The 23,794-nt window shown below is 27.0% G+C and overlaps 1 protein-coding gene across 4 annotated transcripts in view; it reads right to left on the bottom strand.

Annotated features, from left to right (window-relative positions):
• LOC105364350 (choline-phosphate cytidylyltransferase A) overlaps positions 1-23,794 on the bottom strand; it is a 35,192-nt gene that overhangs the window by 10,580 nt on the left and 818 nt on the right. For 2 of the 4 annotated variants that reach the window (XR_912949.1, XM_011502251.1), the window contains exon 2: positions 6,118-6,262. Coding sequence is in view for 3 of the 4 variants with exons in the window: in XM_011502251.1 (XP_011500553.1) it covers positions 6,118-6,219 (102 nt within the window). In the remaining variant the exon portion in view is untranslated. Of the gene's footprint in view, positions 1-6,117; positions 6,263-6,414; positions 6,434-7,189; positions 7,235-23,794 lie in introns of those variants that run through there. The other 2 variants (XM_011502252.1, XM_011502254.1) reach the window with 2 other exon arrangements.

Here is a 23,794-nt window from a genome sequence, read left to right as displayed (position 1 = left end):
TTAATTTATCGAATAAATATTTCTAATTTTAATTATTAAAATTAAAATGATATAATTTATAAATCAAAATAATATCTTATTCTCGTTTTCGTAGACTATCGATACGATTAAAGAATTGTACCGATTCCTAATTTTCTCGTAAATGTTGAGTAGTATTTGGTGCTCGTTAATTTATAATTAATTTGTTTGAATTTCATCGATATGACTCGAAATTAATATAATTTAATAATTTATTTCAATTTACAAAAATTATTCTACTACTTTATTAATTTGACATTGTAACATAATTCTTTAAGCCATTTATGAATTTCATTCATTTCTTTTTTTTTATCAAATATATCATTAGATAAATAAATAAATAAATAAATATTCTGAATAAATTTTATAGCCTACGATTCATCCTGGATTGCAACAGTGAAAGTTCAAAAAAAAAAAAAAAAAACAAGTACGCAAGTAATTACAAAGCGATAAGGTAAGATATGGATATGTGTAAGAGCAGTATATGTACGTGATTTTAATTGTTATGTGAAAGTAAATTTAGATCGGTTATGTACTGCTTATCCTCAGTATAAACAGTGTATAGCTTTATATATTTAAAATTTTTTATATATATTTTCTCTCTCTTTTTCTCTTTTCTTTGGCTTTTACTTTCTGCTGCTCGTCGTTCGTTAGTAAACTTTCGTGAATCTTGCAAGATTACAAAATAAAAATTAGAAAGAAATTCCACGTTATTTTCTATTAACCATGATATGTAGAATATTTATCATACCTAAAGCTAAATTCATTTTATTTATTAATTTATTTATTTTTTCTTCTTTTTCTTTCCTTTTTTTTTTTCTTTCTTTTTTGTCATAAGACCAATGTGAGCATATATAATTAGTTATTTGAAACATTATATATTTAATTTGACAAATTGAACATATCGTTTGTATTTATATGGAATCGTTTTACATTGGAGATATTGGATAACTAATGATTTATCTATGACGGTAGATTACAATTCAAAATACATTAAATGTAATTTTGACCGAGCAAATTTAATTTCAAAACGCCTACATTCCAATAATTAATTTTTAATAAAATTCCTTGTCTGTTCTAAATCATTCTATAGTGTCTATAACAAAAAAAATTATAATATATAATAATACAATGATGAATAATATATTTGTAATATTTTCGTATAAAAATATTTGCCAAGAAATTTATAATTAAATTAGGAAAGATCAGTTACTTATTTGGTGTATATTTTCGAATTAACATATTTAGATTTTATTTTATTATGTTTTTTATACAATAGGAAAACGAATTTGTTATTTTACTAATATTAACAAGGGATGGCAAATCAAATAAAGTAATGAAATTTGCATGCTAGCTTAAAATATTCTTTCCTTTAAATTTATTTTCCCTTCGTAATAATATTTGTCAGTAACGACATTGTTGGTTAGTAAAGTTGCAAGTCTAAATTATTAGTTTGCAAGAATTTTTGAATATATAATTTTCTAATATCATTGAAAATATGTGCACAATTTTATCTGTAAAAATGCAAAATCTGTTCAATATCAATATCAAGATTAATGCATATTAATTAAATATTTTTAACTTAAAATTATATTTCATATTATTATTTCATTATTATTCAAATATGGCACTAATTACGACTTATTGCCATATTTAGATGTAATAAAAAATACAAAACATTTCCGCGGAATATATTTTATGTAAATTTTAAACATTAAATTTCTCTTATTTTTTATTATAAGTTATATCAAAAATATTAGTACAAACGTGTTTTAACATAATAAAATTCATTTTTGTTCCGTTTATCGGATCGGAACATTATTGATATAATATGAAATAAATTTTTACTTATTACTATTATTTACAAACGTTAATGTCGAACTTATCGATAATTTTAACAATTAAAAAAATAAAAAAATAAAATAAACAAAAAAAAAAAATGTATTATATAAAAATGGTCGATAGGTTTGACCAAGTTTTTTAAGCCACTCAAGTAAATTCGATAATTTTTCTCAAATTAATTTTAATTTATTCACTTTTAAAGGTCGTCGTCGTCGAGGAAAACTTTTAATTTTACAGCAGCGTTATCGTTTAAGATGCTAGAGTTTAATATTATTTATAAAATCGCAACTAATTTTAATTGAACATTGGCATAGAATAAGTGCAATAATTGGTGAGAATGAGAAATGAAATATTTTAAAAATATTTATAAAAAATTCATTGACAATAAATTTTTAAAGCTCATACAATTATTTATAAATCATCTGATAGCATATATATATATATATATATATATACTGTACACGAATTTTATAATAAATTATAGATAATTTATTTATATAATAGACATTTTACGCATTAGGAATAAGGGTTTGGGGAAATTTTTAAAACTTCAAACTATTTATTCCAATTTAACGAGTATAAATTTTACCTATTTAATTAATCATTTTTCTTTTTAATTAATCAAACAGTTTATAATATCACTAAAGCCATTTTTATAATAATAATAATAATAATAATAATAATAATAATAATAATAATAATAATAATAATAATAATAATAATAATAGAAAAATTAATATAATAAATTAAGTTTTTTCTTCGATGTTTAAATTAAAATTTTAGTTTCATTTAAAAAAAAAATAAAAAAAAGATAGAGAGACAGCACGATAGAGAAAAAGTGCGTATCATGCTGTGGCAATAACACGAGGAAGATAAGGAAGGCATCGATGCAGGAGAACGTGAATTAGGGTGAGAAAAAGTGCATTGAAATAGAAATTATTATCTGAATATTGTTCGATAAAATATCATTGTACTTGAAACGGTAAGAACATATATAAGAATATATCGACTATAACTATATTATTGTCAATCAATTATTTAACCTCTCGAAAAATATAATATTTATTTAGTACTTCACATTTGCCGAAGCTGCAGAAATAATTTTGAAGATTAAAATTCTTATGTTCATAATGATAAGAAATTTTTTATTCATTGTTTAAATTTCATTTTCCTTTTTTCGATACAAGAATATACGTTTCGGACAAGAATATATACACTTATATTTGTATACTATATCATATATTTAACGTCACTGTTTTTTTTTTTTTTACATGAAACGCACATATTAACAATATTAAATTAAGAAAAATATCACTTTATATTTTATCCAATTCATTAACAAAATAATACGTAAAATAATACGAAATTTAATCATAAATATCATACGAGATGCATGCTTTTGTATAGGAAAGTATTTAAATTTCATAGCTAATTTTCTTAATCAATTTTCTTAATATCTAAAGTAAATAAATTTCCATATAAAAATTCCATATTTTCATTATTTAGGATTTCCGAGATAGACCGATCGATTGATTATTACTTGTCACAACAATGCATTACACAAATCGAATTAAAAATTTTAAATCCATTAGATGAAGGGGTGGTGCTCCATTGTACCCCTTTGTGCTTTTGCCTTAGGGTTGCGAGTTTTGTGCGCGCGTGTGTGCGTGCGTATGCATATGCAGACGTTTACGCATATATGGATATATAGGCAATGATATGATTTGATTAGACGTTCATTATTGATATCGTACATACCCTACTCAATGCAATGAATACAAAATTGAAAAAAGGCGCGAATTAAACGTTGAAGGAACACGTGGCTTGGTATAGGTTATGTTAATTAAATAAGCATTAATGACGGTAACAGAACTCGAGGATTTTTCAACGATCACTAAATCGAATGATATTGAGTATGAGTATTTTGATGAAATCGATTATTTAATTAATAAGTTAGCTTTCACATATAATGACCGATTTTCTATAATATAATTGGAGATGGTACAGAAATTATAAAAGTACAGTTATAATTTTAATGAATCTTTCATCGCCAAAAGTCTCTAGACATTGACTGTATATTTTTAATAGATTGTTTGTTGTTGATATTATGCTAATAGTTTGTGCTTTAATTGGCGAACGAATGGAGAAGATTGTTATTAATTTAATTCCGTAGTAATTTAAAGGATTTTCAAATTGAACAAATGTCAATGTGAGAAAGCATGAGTCAATGTAGTAGCGAATCGAAGAGAGAAATCATGATAATTGACTAGCAACATTCGGTAGATTGACAATGAATATAATTAGTTAAAATAATGCAAGGCAAACCCTAAATTTCACTAATAAACTTATATAATTTATATTCGCAATTTTTATGTAGAAATTTTTTAATAATGTATTATGCTCTTGCTAATCATTGCGTTTTATTACTCAATAAATATCCGTTTTTATCCGCTACTGACTATGCATATCCATGCATACACTTATCACATTATTAATACGTCTATGTCCGCGCGAACCGCGAAATTCAATTCTTCCCTACAAATGAATATAGACGTTTTTTTTTCTTTATCAATAATAGCTTTTGACGTTTGTTAAATACTTTATAATATTCGTTTTAACGTTTTAGTATATTTATGTTTCATGGAATAGAGCCATAAGTCGTAAAAAATGAGGAAAAGTCGCTGCTATTGTGTAGAAGCCAAGAAAATATATTCCTTCAAGGCCAATGCTGCCAATAATTTAAAATGATTTATTAAATTCATTTATATTAAAATAATAGTGTAAATAGTTCCATGAAATAAAGAATTTCTAATTATGTCGATGTAATTTTATGCAGGTAGTAGTTAAAAAATTTTTTTTCAATTATCTAATCATGTTTTACAAACTATGTAATTTACCAAGAAAGTGACAAGAGTAAACAAAAAATTAACGGTACAAACATTTCATAATATAAGTAATTTATTTATTTTATTAGTGATTTGACTTAATATTTACCATATATATATTATAATTAGTTTTAAACTGTAGTAGCGTTCGTTTAAATTTGTTTAAATACTTTTTATATAATTTTCATTTATTTGTAAAATTCATATAATTATTTATAATTGATAAAAAAAATTATTATAACTTTATACGCAGATACAATTGTGATATGATTTACATATTAAGAACTATTTATTGCTTTTTGACTTGCAATAGCAAGTATTATAGCATCTCAGTTCTCTAATTTGCAACTTTTTAGGCACAGACCGTAAAAAATTAATATTAATATTAAAAATGTCAATAGAATGATTTAAAACTATTGAATTTTTACATTTCTATTATTCATAAATTCAAATAAAACGATAAATCATAAATTCTCTTTTATAACCATGCCAATATGTTCATAAAGTTATTTTATATTAGCTGTTATTTTAAATATTTTGAATTGTAAAGTATTGAAAAGAGATTATCGAGGATATATTTTATGTCCTTTTCTTTTTTAAAGGCTCAACATATATAACATTAACTAAGTTTTGTCTTCATTACACGATGGTGTAAAATAAACAAAATTTTTAGATATTGCAATCCATGATTAAATATTATTAAATATTAAACGTGCATTAGGAAGTAAATTCTTTTCTTTTATATTTATCTATATTGTAAAATAAACATGTGAGTTATCGAGCGACTCAGGTTTTTTTTCTCTATAAAATACAGGATTACAAACACATTTCATATCTGTAAATTTGTTTAACATAAGGAATTAATGTTATTATCTTTTTTTAAGCGTAGAAATATACCTTAGTATGGCCTTTGAGAATTGGAATATATAAGTGTATATATATATATATATATATATATATATATATATATATATATATATATATTATTTTATAAAGGGCTTATTAATTATGTTTTATAGACATTGATTTATTGAATAAAATATAGAAATTAGCACAATGCTATTTATAAATTAAAAGTGTTTAAAGAATAACCAAGTGAAAAAATTCTTAAGAATAATAGTCAATAAACTATTTGTGAAAACAGTTGAAAATATCTGAGCACCAATTAAAAATTTACTATGCATTTGAAGAATAGTATTTCAAATAATAAATTTTAAATAATGTTATAGTACTTATGGTTATTATTATTAATATTAAGATTGTTGTGATCGATTATATTGTCAATTATATTTACAATTTACATTTATCGGCATATAATTTGTTTCAAATTGAAATATGCTTTGGATGATATCGATGCGCATACAGTACTTACAGCAAATACAGGAGAATCTTCTCTTGAACAAGAGGCAGTATCTCCATTTTTATGATTTTCCATGTTTGTTTCTTCGACCGGTCTTATTCTCTTTCTTGACATTTTTTCTAAATTAAGAGCTCAAACCAATCCACTTTCTGTGTCCCTAAAATAATAAAAATCCCATTATTAATTCATATTTGCATATTTATTATGCGGATGTACGCATGTTTGTATATTTAACTATTAGCGTGCACATGCTTGCACACACATGGATCAATACACAAAAATAATGTATAATTTAGTGAATCAACGTACGTATAAAAAAATTATAAATAAACTATCTAAAATAAATCTGTCCTATTAAAATAATGTAGAGTTAGTATAATTAACTTCGGCTTTAAAATATCTGATGCTTTCTTGTATTTAGCAATATCAATAAAAACATTTGAGGTCAAGTTGATTTGGTTGTCAAGGTTAAATTGAAGAAAGAAAAAAAAAAAAAAAAAGAACATGACATAATTCAGCAAATTTTTAACTATTTTAACGGATATGTCATTTTATAGCGGTTAAACAATAGTTAGGCAGAGTCGAACTAGATTTATTATTATTTATTTTTTTTTTTTCATTTATAAGAATTCATTAATCTTTCTACCGCACATATTAATACCTGACCAATATATATCTTTATGCTAGAATTTTATAACAGGCAATAATTAATTATACGACATGTAGCTAAAATAAACAAAACAAAGAGCTGGTTTCTAAATGTCGCTTGACAAAGTGTGTTGCAATTGGGTGCAATGAAATTTCCAATTAGTCAGAATTAGTTAGAATGCAAGAAAGTTAAATTATTATTATTATCTGCTTTGATGTATTTCAATTATAAGCTCTATTATAGAATAGATTGAAAAGCAAGTTGGCAAGGAATTTAATAAATGACAAACGATGCTTTTATCAATAGTCAATCAAGAAACATATGTATTCTAATATTTGCATTCCACGTAGAAAAATTCATATTCGAAGGAGTCGACAATGCTTAATTGGAGCACGTAAAGTTGTTGAACCATCGACTAGATAAGAATAACCGTGCCCAATTATGCGTTCAGCAGCAGCTGCAGTACAAGGATCCATAGACATAGATCCATACATAGTCTCACAGCCAACGATGCGAAACAGAGTAATCGTAAGGTAATCTCAGGATAAACAGTAAGCAGCACCCTTATTATGAAAATACATACACGAGAACCAATAAAAGTCCATGGAATGTTCCCAGTGATATGTCATCTCACGAAACGCACGGAGTATCGCAGAGGCATCAGCAGCTCCGCGATTGGCCTCGAGCTCTAGCGAGGCTCAACATATTTCGCCGAGTTGTCCAGGAGTCTGCGGAACGAGTTGTCGGGACCGTCGACTTTCCTCCAATTGAACACTGCGATTAAACGACTGGGATTAGCTCGACTAGGGCTGACAGTAGGTATGGCTCGTTAACGACATCGTCGCGTCGTCGCTGCTCAAGTATCGCGGTTGCATACGTCGACGAGTACCCGGATCCCGGGCGACCTTCTTTCCCCTCTCCCGTTTTTCACACAAATCCCTCTCCTCGCTCTCTATCTCTGTCCCCGCGGTGGCGGCGGTTCGTTAACGCACGCAAGCGCTACAGTGCGTTCCGCCTACACTCGTGGCGGTCAGCTGTTGTTGGGGCAGTGGGGCAGCTCCGGTCGCGTGTTACTATCGCCGACGACGACGGCCAACTGCGCTCCATGCTACCTCATCAGCTGCGAGTGTGATTACTTTCCGATTGGCCGATGGACGCTAGACTTGTAATATCGAGCGAGCGCTGTCTTTGAGCGTCAGCGTCAGCATCAGCGTCAACCTCAACGTCAACCTCAACGTCAGCCTCAACGTCAGCCTCAACGTCAACGTCAACGTCAACTCGTTGGAAACCGTCGCTGCACTGCCTGCCAGTCAGTCACTACGTAAAACCAATGCCTCGGCTCACTACTTATACGTATTACACGTATTGTGTATTTGCTGCATGGCACGCAGCAGCAGACGTCCGTTGTCTTGCTCACGCCTTTCCTCTCTCTCTCTCTCTCTCTCTCTCTCTTCCTCTCTTCCTCTCTTCCTCTCTTCCTCTCTTCCTCTCTGTCTCTGTAGCGGGGCAGGTGGGGGGAGGGGTCAGCGCGCGCGCGCGCTCTGTCTTCTCTTTATTCCTTCTCCCTCCTGTCTCTGAGCGAGCGGCCACTAGTAGTACATGCGCGAGAAATTTTTTCGCTCGGAAGCCATCGTCTCCGTAGTCGTAGCCATCGTCCTAATCGTCGTCGTCGTGATCGTGGTCGTCGTCATTCTCGTCGTCATTGTCATCGTCCTCCGCGTTAAAATTAACGATTCGCCCTTTGTTCCCTGGCGTCGTGAGACGCGCTCATTCAACTTTTCCTGCTTTCCCGCGGATCCAATCGCGAACGCTTTTCCAGCCCCTGAGTTTGGAAAAGCGTTGACGCGTATTTGCATGTGGTGGTGGCGGCGGCGGCGGCGGCGGCGGCAAATCGCATGTTTCAAGAATATCGCGTCGATTTGGAAAAACACGAATATATTAATACAGTCAGCGTTACAAAAATAACGTACTTTTTTAAAACTTTTTTTATTCCTTTTTTTTTTTTTTTTTTTTTTATACAAATACCTTCTAAAAGGAGTGTAGAGACAATTATGCAAAGAGCTTTTGCAGTTTTGCTGGGACGGCCATCTCGTATCGAGACACAAAGTTTGTCTTGGTTCCTTCAAATATTTCATTGATTCGTAAGAAGCTCGTCGACGCGACATTTTGCAAGGAAAATTGCAAATCACGCTTGTATATAAATTGCCTTTCCCAATAGTTCATCGTTGGCAATGTAAAGTACCGGCGTAAAAATAGATTTGACGAGTGTGTACGTAAGGACTATGACAATGGATCGGGAAAATTATGGTTGAGTAAAGTGCGCTTATCGATCGAGGGAATTAATTCGGTAATTTGGAACGTCGTTTTGTTACGATCGTTCGTAGTATGATTTGACATAATTAATTATCTTGATTCACTCGAGGGCTGTACAAGTGTTGTTATGTTTAAAAATAATGTTCTACCGTCGACAAAATTATTCACGCAGCAGATAAGGAAATCATTCGTTGTTATCAATGAACATTACTCGACACATACGCTTATAAATTGTGACTTAGCAGTGTGTGATTTAGCAATCGGCAGACATTTCGCATGGGATAGAATGGGACGATTTATCATTTTGTTCTCGCTTAATTTCGCCTCATTAGAAGAAGTCAAAGTCGTTAAAATCGGTCCCAGCAAATCAACGGGAAACGAGATATTTTAAGGAATAGCAGGACCAGAAGAGGAGACGTGACACGAGATGAGACAAACGTATTTTGGTTTTTCCTCGAGAATGACGCGCCTTTGCGTCATAAAACAATGCATTTGAAATGTCAGACGATGCATGCATTAGCAGAGTCGTGCAAGAAAAATTAATTAAAGCGCATGTCCTAAGTACCTGGACTTACGTTTATCTGTCACTGTTTATCGAATACAAATAGGGCCTGCTTAATTGGTGGAAAATATTAGTCATCTCTTTACTTCCGTAATTACCCTTCCTTAACTAATTGTTTTTGGAATGGAATAACTGTGGAATAACTAACAGAGTGGCGCGTTACATTTATTTATTTATTTATTTTTTTTTTTTTTTATTTTTTTTTTTTTTTTTTTTTTTTTTGAGAATTATTATTCCCAATTGGCAGAGGAGAGCTGACCTGACCAATAAAATTTTCTTTAACTAGGCATTTAATTATTATTTGTCTGGGTGAAAGTTCGAACGAACAATAATTGCCGTAATTTCTTATATTTTTCATGCAATGTAAGAACGTAAGGAATAATTTTATTAAATTTTTTTCTTAAAGCGCTGTATTACATTAATACGACATATTTACTGATAATTTTGTAAGTCTAAAGACCATTTAAACGAATCATTATCATTATTGTTTCTTAAACATGCTTGAGATGTTTTAAGAAAGCATCAGAGCACATTTATAACTTTAATACGTTAAAAAATAGTTGTTGTTGTTTTTTCTTTAAAATTTATAAATATTATTTTATGACAATGGCACACAATTAAAGTATATTAATAAGCATCAAGGTCCTAATTGTATTGTCGCGTTGCATTTGTTTTATGTAATAAATAATATGTTGTTAAAATGTTTGAAGTCTCTCGTAAAATACTGATGATTAAAAATTGTTGAAATAAATATTTTTGAAACGTTCAAATTTAGTAACGAACGAATAAAGTTAGTATAATAATTTGTATTGATAAACAAGATGTCAATTAGATTAACCGCTAATGAGGCATAAATTCAAATTGATGTTAGCTTGACGTTAGTAATCGGAAGATTAATGAATATTAATATTTTCAAGGATCTGATAAAATTTAATTGCCAATTTACTATACAATTTTGGCCAAATAATCGACTTGTCAATTATATCTCCGTTTTAATCGATTAACGTAACATAAAACTATCAACGAAATAATAATACGCTGATTACGCACTCCCTCGCGCACCCACATATGCACGCGCTCACGCACGCACACACGTACGCAGAGAGAGAGAGAGAGAGAGAGAGAGAGAGAGAGCGATCGAACGAATAAAGATTTCTTTTATTATATTCCCTATTTTTGAGCGCTTGAAATTCACTAGATTAAATGAACACGAGTGGGTGGGGGTGAGCACATGTGCGCACGTACGCACGAGTTTTTTTTATTCGCGTGTATAAAAGTATTCATTGGCGAGTGTAAGCGTGAATAAGCAGACGACAGTTTAATGACATTGAAACACGTATTTCAAGAGCGATGCCACGATTCCGTAGTCGTACGTTTCACTCAAAAACTTTGCTTTTTATCCCTGTAAATGCGAGGCGCCGCTTTTCTCAAAACTTTTTTCCTCGGATGGCCGGATTCGGTTACATTTTCTTCGTATAGCTTTTTTCGCATTTTGGTTTTGGTTTGTCTGAAATTCGAGGCTCGTTAACATACAGCCTTGGATTGGGTGGCATACGACGCCTCAAAGACCCATCAGTCGCTCCCTTACTAATAAATGAAAAAAAGAGCCAAAAAAAAAAAAAAAAAAAAAAAAAAAAAAAAAAAAAAAAAAAAATGGAAGAAAGAAGAAGAGCGAAACGAGACATCGTTCCAAATTCGATTTAGTGATATTGTGAGCTCACCAAGTTGGTAGGATACGGGATGCTTGAAGAATCATCAAAGCGACGCGACGAGTCGTCATTCGTCGTTCGTTGTCGTTGTCCTCGTCGTCGTCGTCGTCGTCGTCGTCGTCGTCGTCGTCGTCCTCGGCTTTCCCCGAACGCTTCTCAAATTCACTTCCCGACGTGCATCGGCGACAAGCGAGACACGTAGGCGAAAGCGTGGCACGACTTCCGGCGCTACGAGGAAATTCGGGACCTTGGCCAGATGAGAAATTCTTGCTGACGTAAAATCGGGTGATCGGGCGACGCACGTGGTTAGTGAGACGGTGACCTCCGCGCGTATATCGATACCGGGGATACCGATTCACTACGAGATTCCCACAACGTCATCGGATCGCGCGTCCCTATATTTGCTATTTGCTTACTAATTATTGAAATTGCCAATGATAACGTTCGTTTCGCGAGCCCCTCCCTCCCTCGATCAGCCCCCTCGCCAAGTCGTATCGAGCTATCGCGCGCTTCAAGGCAATTCCGAGCGTAGAAACGTGGCAGATTATCTGGATTTTGAGGAGCGAGGCTCCTGGATTTTGCCTAACGAGTCTTTACGACTGATCCTCGCTATTCCAATGTCCATTTGCTGCTGACATTTTCATATACATCCTCACTTGCACACGTTCATTTACCTACGACTGCGCATAATACTTTCTTTACACATTATCATATGCTTAATCGCGAGGATAGCATTGGAGCAAAGTAAAACGTCATTAAAAATATTAATGACTATAGATTCGAACGCAATGTAGGTAATGGATAAAATAGATATAAATTATCATTCGGTGCAATACCCCTTTGTACATTCGTCTCTTTTCTTCATGCCAAAAAAAGACAAAATCTAGCGTAATTACACTTGAAAAGATGTACTTTATCGCTTAATGGAAAGTTTTTCATTTACGCGCATTTTATTAATAAAATATTAGCGGATCGATAGAATAAATTAGTCGATATAATAATAATGCGGTGTAGAGTACGAGCATCGTACTTACAATTAATTACATTTCCAATATATTTCCATGACTATAGTCGATTTCTCAAAATTATAACCTCAGTAGCAAATGAAGATAGAAAAACTTTACTTATAAATAAGATTATTAATTATAATCTGTCCAAGTAATTCTTATTTTATTCTAATTTCGACATTTAAGAATATATGCAGATTTTATTAGATTATAAAATTTTAATATTTGCTTTGATGTTTCAATCAATACTTTTACATTTTACAAAATTGTGCCCATTTACTAAATAATCTATTAATTCACGTAATAACGATGACTCACGCGATAACAGTAAACACATATTTAAAAGCTATTTATAAATATGGTCTATTGAATACTAATTGGAGGGAGTATATTCTATGTAGGAATCCTGGATTCTTACGAAACTCTCCAATGTCATTTTATTTACAATATAATAACGCACGTGTTTCATTGTTTAAATACCTGGATTACTATCGGTAAGATATTCTCTGTCTAATTAAACTGAATTAAATGTACTTTAACAAATGGCAAATTGAAACATCAATCGTCTCAATTATTAGCGGTATAAAAACTATATTATTTTGGAGAAATAACTTCTGTTGAAATTGAAACAGTCATAGATTTTCATATTATGTTGAATTATACATTAGCATCTTACATGTGCAACAATGTTTAAACAATGTAGGAGCCAAGGAGTACTTTGGTTTATACGCGTAATAGAATAATAAGTGATTAAATTTCTTTTTGTTTTTCGTATTAAAAGTATCTGAGTATTTATTATAATTTTATGAAACTCTAAGAGATACGTTAAACATTATTTGATCTTCCTGTGGTTCTTTAAATTTATACACACTGAACCTTAAAGGTATATTTACATCAATGATTATCCAGGCATATAACATTTGAACACAGTATTTTACATAATAAAAATTTAATATACATAATAACAGATGCAACTATAACATTATTTAGCTAAAAAATTTTCAATTATTTTTTAATCAATTTTACTAGATTCAATTTCACAATTAAAATAATAATAATAATAATAATAATAATAATAATAATAATAATAATAATAAAACAGGTTTATTATCTAAACAAAAAACTTTTCACGTATTTTTAACTTCTAATTATTTATTATGTGAGAGACAAATACTAAAAAGAAAAAGACTTGGAAAAAAAAAAACTAATTAAAGCTTTACTCTACTGATAGTTGAATGCGAAATCTTTCGATTTCGAAACTCGCCCAAATTATCGATGCATATGCGCTTCTTAATTCGAATCGGTTTGTAATTATAATTATAGCATTAATTTAAAGAGCCATGCGATTTGCCCATTGCCCACAAGATACGAAATAATTAGAGAAATTAGCGCAATTCATATAAAATATCATTATAATTGTAATTTGAAAACTGATTGCAAATAATAAATCATATTAAATAGTAATGCATACACACACACAATATATATATATGTGTGCGTGCGTGCGCGCGCGCGCGCGCGTGTGTGTATTAGCAGAGAAGACATTATGTAATTCTTGTGAAATTAGATTATTCAATATATGGAATTTATTTATTGGCGAATAGCTTTCAGGGTAGTTGAAATCTCTAATAAATTGCATGTGAATGGTTTTCTTTTTTTTTTTTTTTTTTTTTTTTTGGTTGTTTAATTACGTCATATTTTAGACTCATTTTGGTAAATTAATTTCTACAATAGATTTTCTCAGTTTTATAATTTACGGCTCATATATTTTTAGGTCAAAGTTCATAGTTGATTCTAAACTATCATCGCTATAAATAGTTCTGTCTTTATCATATGCTTAGTGAAATATATCGGAATTCATGCTACATACATAATAATTTGTTACTATGAAAATTACTTATTATTTACTCGGTAATTATTATGTCTCGTAAGAAATTTTATTATTTGGTAAATAAAATTTTATTGAATTACTTGATTAATGTCGCCTTCAAAATTATTTTATACATCTCCACTGACTTAAACATAGTATGAACGCGCGTGAAGTACAGTTAATTTAAATGTTAATAATTTAATCATTTCGATTTTAATTTTAACATTTGGCTCTTCTTTCATGATCGTCAATTTTAATACAGAATTTATTTTCTACGAATACGTAAGTTGAGAATATTTTATAAAGTCCCAGCTACAGTAAGTTGCTCATGTACAATTTTTCCTATAATCCTCTACGCATTTTATGCAGATAATTTATTGTAACTAAAAAAATTATAATTTGTTGAATTATATTTTGCACTTGATTTAAATAAAAAAAGAATTATTAGAACGAAGTAACTGCCAGTAAAAATGTTGCTTGTCATCCAAATATATATTACATCAGCATGTAAATGTTTTGTCAATTTATAAATTTTCTTTTAAGCTCATTCGGCTTCATTAATTACATCGACAATATATATATTTAAATATATATATATATTACAACGATTTGTATATACTAGAATTTATTATAAAATATTTTCATAATTAATTATTTGATCTTTCGTAAATATTTAAATACATATTTGTGACTTTTTTTTTTTTTTTGGCTCTTTCTTGACTATTATAGATTTTAGCAAAATAATTTTAATTGATTAGTACTTTTCGAATATATAACTCATGAAATTCAATATATATCATTAGATCTGAAAAATGATGAGCAATAAGTTTAGAGTATCAGGTAATAAATAATGAAATAATACGTAACAAAATTGCAATATAGAAAATTAAATTTTTAGCCAAATATTAGTATCTTAAAATTAAATATCCAAAAATATTTCAGTCAAATGCAATTAACAAATATTAATAAATAAGCTGATAAATCGGCTTAATCGATTATTTAATCCAGAATTTTTAACGAAAATTTAAAATTCCTTATTCATATAAAATTTCTATTCTTATAGGAAGTGTACTAAATGTATGACCCGATGTTTCTATAATTTCGAAAATACGCGATGTCCATTATCTATTATTATTAATAACTTTTATAAATTCAATAGTTCACCACTTCGTTAATTAGAGAGCGTTGCTCTTGTTTATTTTGCACTCTTCTGCCTTGTTTAACTTCAGTTTAATATTATCTTCTCAACACAAATGATTGTACAATTATTCATTGTATGTTAATTCTTTTAATTGTATTTTTCCCGATTGGTCGCATTGGCTTAATTAATAAATATTATCATTATTTTATTTTTTGTTCGTTTGATTATATGAAGAATGATTAATAATCTTTTATAAATATTTTGTTTAGTATTAGAACGACATAAATAACTAAATTTATAAAATAACAAATTATTTTAAAGCGCATTTTACCTTATTTTGCAATATTTAATTTGCGAATGAAAAATGTTAAAATTCATTGTTACTATAACAATTGCTATGATAAATGGATTAAAATAGTTTTACAATTGATATAATAATTTCTTAATGAATATTATTTGTAATAACGACGGTACTGAGATTTAAAAATATGCTTACCTTCTCAACATTACAACTTTAGAAATTGTTTAAATAATATGTGCCATAAACTAAGTAATCAATAACATGCAACATTAGTTATATTGCTAATATCGCTAAATGTATAATGTTTATTAAGAAATTTTCAGAGATGTAAACATTATTTTGAACATTAACGACACAATTGCTCGCAGTTTATTAAGAATATGATGAAGTAAATGCTTAGTTCAATTGATGTTAACATAATCCAATGGAATTTTTCTATAACGGTTAATAAAAGTTGAATACATTACTATCAATTTGAAAGCAAATAGTATTAAACTACAGTTAGGCTGCATTCGGAATATACATACCAAAGAAACTGGAAATCGTTTATCGACAAAAACATTAATGAATACTATAATCTGGGATGCTTCTGATATAACATTTATTGATTTTCTGGTGAAAAATAAAATGATGGTTGATTGAATTTTAATGAATCGTTACGGTGAACAAATACAAAAATACAATTCTATTTTGATCGTTTTTAATTTTTTTTTTTTTTTTTTTTTTTTTTTTTTTTTTTTTTGTTAATGTTATACTGTATTTTATTTATCTATATTTACTAGAACAAAAGTTAGGAATATTTCAGATTACACACCTTCCAATCATGCCTAGTATCTCTAATTTTAAAAGCTTTAATTTTTTTTTTTACACAAAAATATAGATTATTGAAAACAATTTCATTTTGATAATACGTATACAATGTTATTCTCACTGAAATTAAAGTATGAAAACTAAATAAATTAATTGTTGTTTATATATGAAAAATATGCAAGTATAAAATTTCAATATTCTTTAATAAATATTTAGCTGGATAATAATGAATGTAATTTTTTAATTTTTTTACAATCACTTTTATTGATGTTGTTAGAAAAAAAGGCAATGCTATTTATGACTTTTTTTTTAATTTCATAAGAGTCAAATATGATTTCATGATACTTTATTTATTAAACTAATAATATTAATTATAATTTGGTATATTAATTATTTCTATAATTTTGAATAATACTTAATTAAAAAATTGAGTAAATGTATAATTTATAATTTTTAAATACAATTGATTACATCTATAAAATATAATTCCTTAAGATTTTGATATTTTAATATTGGATTTGGCAAAAATAACATTTTGTGTTATGTTAATATCGTTTGGATATTATATAATCCATGGAAGTTAATTCTAATATTCATGTATCTTATCGAATAATACATTTTTATATTACTAAACGATTTTCAGTTTATTAATTTCAATGTATTTCTTAGTATTGAGATTTTTCTAATTACATTAAGTATCAGTGAGAGAAAGATATGTATTTATAATAAGATTAATTGCTTTAAATATCGGCCAGTCCAATATACGTATATAATTTAATTATGATCCGTAGGTTGTAATTTATTTCTTAATACGGACTTAAGATGAATTTTATAAAAATAATATTTATGGTAAGAGACTAATATTTTAGATTCTATAACTATTTTAGGTAAAATACGTATAGAAAGCATTGACCATGAACTAATAAATATTATTTTTTAGTTCATAATGTTGACATTATCACTAACACAGCATAGACATGAAAATAAGTTGTTTTCCCATTATCGATTGTATTTTATGAATTATTTAATATATGACTCAAAGTATCATTGGTTATTAGTAATATTCAATATTTTTCAAGCAATGGATTGCAAAAGACTATGTCCTTGTTATATGTAATATATAAATTGAAAGATATGTTAGTTAAGCTTTTCTCGTGTTATGGTATTTTTATTTGATAATTTTTGTATTGATTAGGCGCCAGTGTGATATTTCAAGTGTCGAAGACATAATTTACAATAACGTTGTATTAGGATTAAAAGCTAAATATTCTCGATTATGTGTAGAAATGATCGTCAATTAAATATGATTGTAGGGGAACAATCATTTCGAGGAAGAAAATTTTAATTGCTCAACATTACTTAAGATAAATACCGTTAGATAAGATTTAAATAGCTATTGTCTTGACTCATGTTAAACATAAAGAAGTTAATTGTATTCGTTTTGGTATTTTGCTCACAATCGGTGGGTTGAACTAATAACCATTGCATTTCAATGAATAATTTCAATTAAATAATAGAGAAATTGCATATGATTCGATATTATTAGAATAAACATTAATTTGTAAAATCATATAATATTTTCACGCGTCTTTATAATATTAATTAATAGATAAAATAAATATTCCGACAAGAGAATTTATTTCATTTTAAATAGCAAAACTTAAAAAAATCGCACCATAAATTTGGTTGTTCAATGTAGGTGTTAAAGCGCAATATTCAATAATTGAAATCCAGCAATCGTGCATATGAACAATTTAAACATTTTATCAACTTTTGAATGGACAAATAGGATTAACAGAATAAGGGAAAACAGAAATATTTGGGATAATCATTTTACATGTATACTATAGCATATACATGTGGATTATCGATATCCATCAGCTCTCAACACGAATTTATTGATATTTTATAGTATATATATATATATATATATATATATATATATATATTTATATAAGTTATTTTATAAAGGTAATTTTATTAATATTTAATATGAACTATATCGTTTAACACGCGTAATCGAGCTCTGAAATTCTATAATTACATATATCAATTCAAAAGCATTGATAATATTTATTGAAATATAATTATAATGGAGTCCATAAGGTTTTTAAAAGAAAGACACAAACTATGCAATAGAGTAAAATTATTCAATTAAAATAGAAAATTAATCGAAAATACTGATTATAAATTGGAAATGTTGTTTTTTCATATTAAGTAAACATTTATGAATTAATTTATTCCGATTTCTTTCGATTTTATATGCAATTATACATTGAAATCTTGTCACATTAAATTTTGAAATCATTTGAAGTTAAAACTACTTAAATAAAATAATTTTGCTTTAATAGGACATATACTTTTACTAAATTATTTTTTTATCTATGACTCTTTAATACTATTGAAACATACAATAATTGTCAAGCAAAAGGGTTATTTTATTAAAAATCTTACAGGAAATGTTATTCTGGAGAATCGTGATTCGTAATATAATTCGTAAAATAGAATCAAATATTTATAATATATAGATGATTTATTATAATAATTTAAACCATTAATGTATGTAGCTAAAGACATTTATTATGATCTTTATTAAGATATTTATTTAAAATGTCGCAACATTATATTTTAAAAGTTATTAAATTGAAAACGAATTCAAGAATAACATGAGCAATAAACATCATGATAATAGTTTAGAATTTAATAAATTTTTTTTTTATTATTAAATAATTTGTAAGAGTTTAATTCATAGTGCATATTGTGAATAGATTATGGATATTAATTGTCATTTATAAATTGAAAATAGTGCTGGATATGAGGTTTTATATTTCATTTTCTCGATGCTTTCATTTCAATTATAATACTCCCAGTTTACGAATTTCATCTGTCTAATTTTATCAAAATATTCTCATAATATCTGATAATGTGGTTAAAATATACAATATTGAAATAAATCTCATGTTTATATACAAATTATGCTTATCTTAGTTTAGCGATGCACATAATTTCTTTAATTTTCCTTTATTATTTACAATTTATTTATACTATTTTTGGCATTAAAAATATTTAATTTTTTTAAATAAATGCTTTATCAATAGAAAGCAATGTATAAATATGTAATTTAAAGGCCACCATCGTTTTTTAAATTCTATGCATTTCCTACCAAGCTTTTTATTTATAATATAAGTCGTATTGTAAAGGTATTGTACTTACTCATCTTATATAAATAAATTACACTCATTTGCTAGTTACGATTCTATAAAAAGCAAAACTATGAATATTTTTTTAATATGAATTATACCGGCAATGCTTATAGTTGAAAATCGATTGATTGAATTTGATTTTTCGTATAGTGATTGAATGTTTACGTCAGCTTGATTAAATGTTTGAAGCTGTTTGAAAATTTAGAATACGGTGATAAATATTTATAAATAAATAATCAATACATGAATGGTTGATTGAGCACGACAAACACATAAACAGATTGTTGTCTGTCATTCGATAAATAACATGTAAAGGCAAATAAATATGTATATAGTCTTAAATAGTTTAAAAATACCAGATAAATTTATAAGACTTTGGTTAAATAAAATAAATAAACTATACATTATAGTTTATAATTTGAAAATATAGTAAGCTGACTTACGTGGGGTGATTCATCTGTAAGTTATACGTAATGTAATGAAAAGAACAACAGGGAGCTGCAAAGAGTTCAAGGGAGCTCATCTTTTAAGCGAAAATATTCTATCAATTGTCACGTAAATAATTAAATATATTATATAACATAACGTTACTATTATGTTTTGATAAATTTCAATTCCACACATTTTTGAACATTGATAACTCCTATTTGTTTTTCTTATTTGTTATCCATTGTTTTCTAGTTGGCTTGTTAGTAAATATAAGTATATAATTAATTTTGTCATATAAGCATATTTTATGAGAAATGCAATGCAAATAATGAATATGATGAAATTTAAAATAATACAAGTTTTATGAAAGCGAATGAAGACAAGAGAATTAAGTAATTCTTCCGAAGCTCTACTTTAATGACTTTTCGTTATTAACATATTCGAATTTCTCTTTCATATAGTTGTTTTATAAGTATACTCTGCATGCTCTGATTTACATACAAAAAAATTATTATAATTAAAAAATAACCTTGATACAGTAGTGTATGCATAAAAAAAAGCTTAGTATATTCCAATTTAATATTTATAATATTTTGTTATTTATTTAAATAGAATTTATATTATAAAACATTATTTAATTTATTATCGCGTAAAATATATCTGTTTAGTATAAAATTCTGTTGAATGATTAAATACATTTTGAAATTATTTTACTTTTGAAAATTAAAAAGATGATTTAGTTAAGTCCGTTTAGGGCGTATTCAGATCGTTCTCCGTTAAATAATTTTTTTTTCACATTCAGTACTAATAATGTTCAATTAATCGTTCAATTTTTCTCACAAATCATGTTTCAAATAAACATTGTATTTTAACAATTTTTAATTCTACTAAGAGAAATTACGAATAGAAGTGACACCTTATCATAAAATACTATTAGTCAATATCAAATTTACAGAATTAAATAATTACTTTTCATAATTATATTTTCAATATCATTTATTTAAATAAACCGATATTAAGAAATAATTATTTTAAATCATATTTACCATATTAATTTATAATTGACGTATATTACAGATTATCTTCTCAAAAATCACACTAATTTTTGTTATTTATCAACTAACCATGAAATAAAAAATCATTGGCACTACAGAAAAAGAACAAATAAATAAATCATATACGATAGAATAATATATAGCATTCACGAATTATGTATTTTATGAAAACCTGTTTCACTGAATATCAATACTATATTTATAATTATCTTATTACGAATACATACATTGCTAAATATGTGGAATTATAAATCTTTTATCATTAAATAAGTAATTATTTTTAGCCACAGATTTTATTTAGGGGCTCAACAGTTATAAAATTAAGATTTTTTGCACTAATTATTTAAATCACAAAGATTTATAAATAAATACACATATTTTATGTTTCAGAAATCGTATTTCATATTTCTCCATTATATATTAGAATATTGTTGTATTAAGTCATTGTAGTTTTTCAATGCATATGATTTCGATAAATGTTCGATAGAAATATTTATTTTTACGTGTATTTTCATGTGTTATGAACGAGCGATAAAAAAAAAGCGACAAAAACATGTTCTCGGTGAAATCGGTTGTCTCATTAAAAAAAAAAAAAAAAAAAAAAAAAAAAAAAAAAAATCTAACCGATACACATGTAAATAGTTAGTTTATGATTTAAGCAGTTTGTACTACAAATATATTTGCCGATTTTTTTCCTTATTAAAATAGTAATTATACTTAGCTAAAGCTTTACTGTATTTAAGACGCATAATATTTAATTAAGTAATTAATCAAATTGATAAGTATTACATTATTGCCTGACAACTTTCTTAAGTATCTGACCTTGACTTTATATCATTGTTTTATTACTTACTAATAGACATTGATGACGTATCAATTGTATTTCATGTAATAAAATTGAAAATAAAATAAATAATAATATGAATAAGTTTAAAGATTAAAAAATAATTTGTAATTATAAGAACCCATATAGTTGAGAAAGTGGATTTGAGTAATTATTTAAAAAAAAATTATATGCAAATTACGTATAAGGAGATTTGAATATCAAATAATGCTTTTGATAAATATAAATATTCTTTTTAGAGTTTTTAATTTAACTGTAACCTTGAAATTTTAAACATTATATTTGAAATAAATTATAAAATAATTTATGACACAATGAAAAAATAGAATTAATCTTTAATAAATCAATATATAATGATACTTTTTGAAATATTTGTCTGTTTGGATGCATGTAATTGTTGCTAATCGATTTCTATAATAGTTTTATATATGCATATCTTTTGTTTTATCGTGTTCAAAGTATTGTTATGTATAATATTATATATCTACTTTATATTTTTATGCAAATATAGATTATAATATGGATGAAAAAGTCCTTTTACTATTTTATCTTATCACACCTTCGAAATAACACAAAATATGCATTTTATGTAACAAAACTTTACAATAGTAATAATATTGAAGAGTAGTTCGGCAAGGCTCGAAACTTTAACCACATTTACACATTTAGATAAATAAAAATATTCATTAAAAATGTTCTTCTAACTACGTAACATATTTACTTAAATATTAGGAAAGAATTTACATTTTTATCAATTAAATTACTCGATATCACTTATATCTTTACTAAACTGCATTTTTATGTATTGTGCATTTCAACTTATTAAAGAAATTACCATTTATTATTTTTATTATTAATATTATTTAATATTTTTATATATATTTCGTATATCTTATATAAAAAAAAAAAATAAATAAAAATAAATAAATAAACATTCTAATATTATATATACTATTATTATAGAAAACAATTAAATATGGATTATCCTTGAAAACTATTATTATTTTGGAATTTTGTAATACAATATTTTCCATAAAGTCCATCTGCTAATTTTATTTTTGATATTATTTTATAACTTAAATATACGCTTGAATTTTGTTGTTGCTCTTACGATTTGCATTTAATATGTTATAGTTTCAAAAATCATATTAAAATAAGGAAAAACTACAATTTGGCTCTTTATATGTGTTCGATAGGCTGTAACGAACGATAGAAAAAGAAAAAAAACAAAAAGTTACATAAATTATTTATAGAAATTAATATGGCATATATAGATGTAAGATAGATAGAATAATGTTTAAAAATTTTCGTCTCAGCATAGAATTAATTCATTAATTCATTAATTATATTCAAGAATTTTCATAGGAAATTATAATCTTTCATCCTAGAGGAATTAAAGCTATAATTTTGTGTACTACATATTGAAATTAATCTACTGAAAATGAAAATGATTCCGAATGTTTTATAGTATAATATAAATTTTAATTTTAATCTTTAATAAATTAATAAAATAGGATTAATCCCAGAGTATGTGTATACTTGTATCGTTAATTGAAGAAAGTAATTCAATGAAACATATTTAATTAATTGTCAATATTGTGTTTATTCTTCGTCTAATCATATCATAGCTGTTAAACATTTATGTAAGCGCTCAGATTGATTACGGATTTTCATGAAAAAGACAACCGTTACGTTTGAATAGCTCGACTTGTATTATTTCATGATAGGACATTGGCTTTGGAATTTTTGATTACAACTAATGACAACTTAACTTACATAACTTACCATTACACGAA

The sequence above is a fragment of the Ceratosolen solmsi genome, unplaced genomic scaffold (assembly GCF_000503995.2).
Source record: "Ceratosolen solmsi marchali unplaced genomic scaffold, CerSol_1.0 scaffold31, whole genome shotgun sequence".
NCBI lineage: Eukaryota > Metazoa > Arthropoda > Insecta > Hymenoptera > Agaonidae > Ceratosolen > Ceratosolen solmsi.
This window is presented reverse-complemented; position numbering and strand designations above follow the sequence as displayed.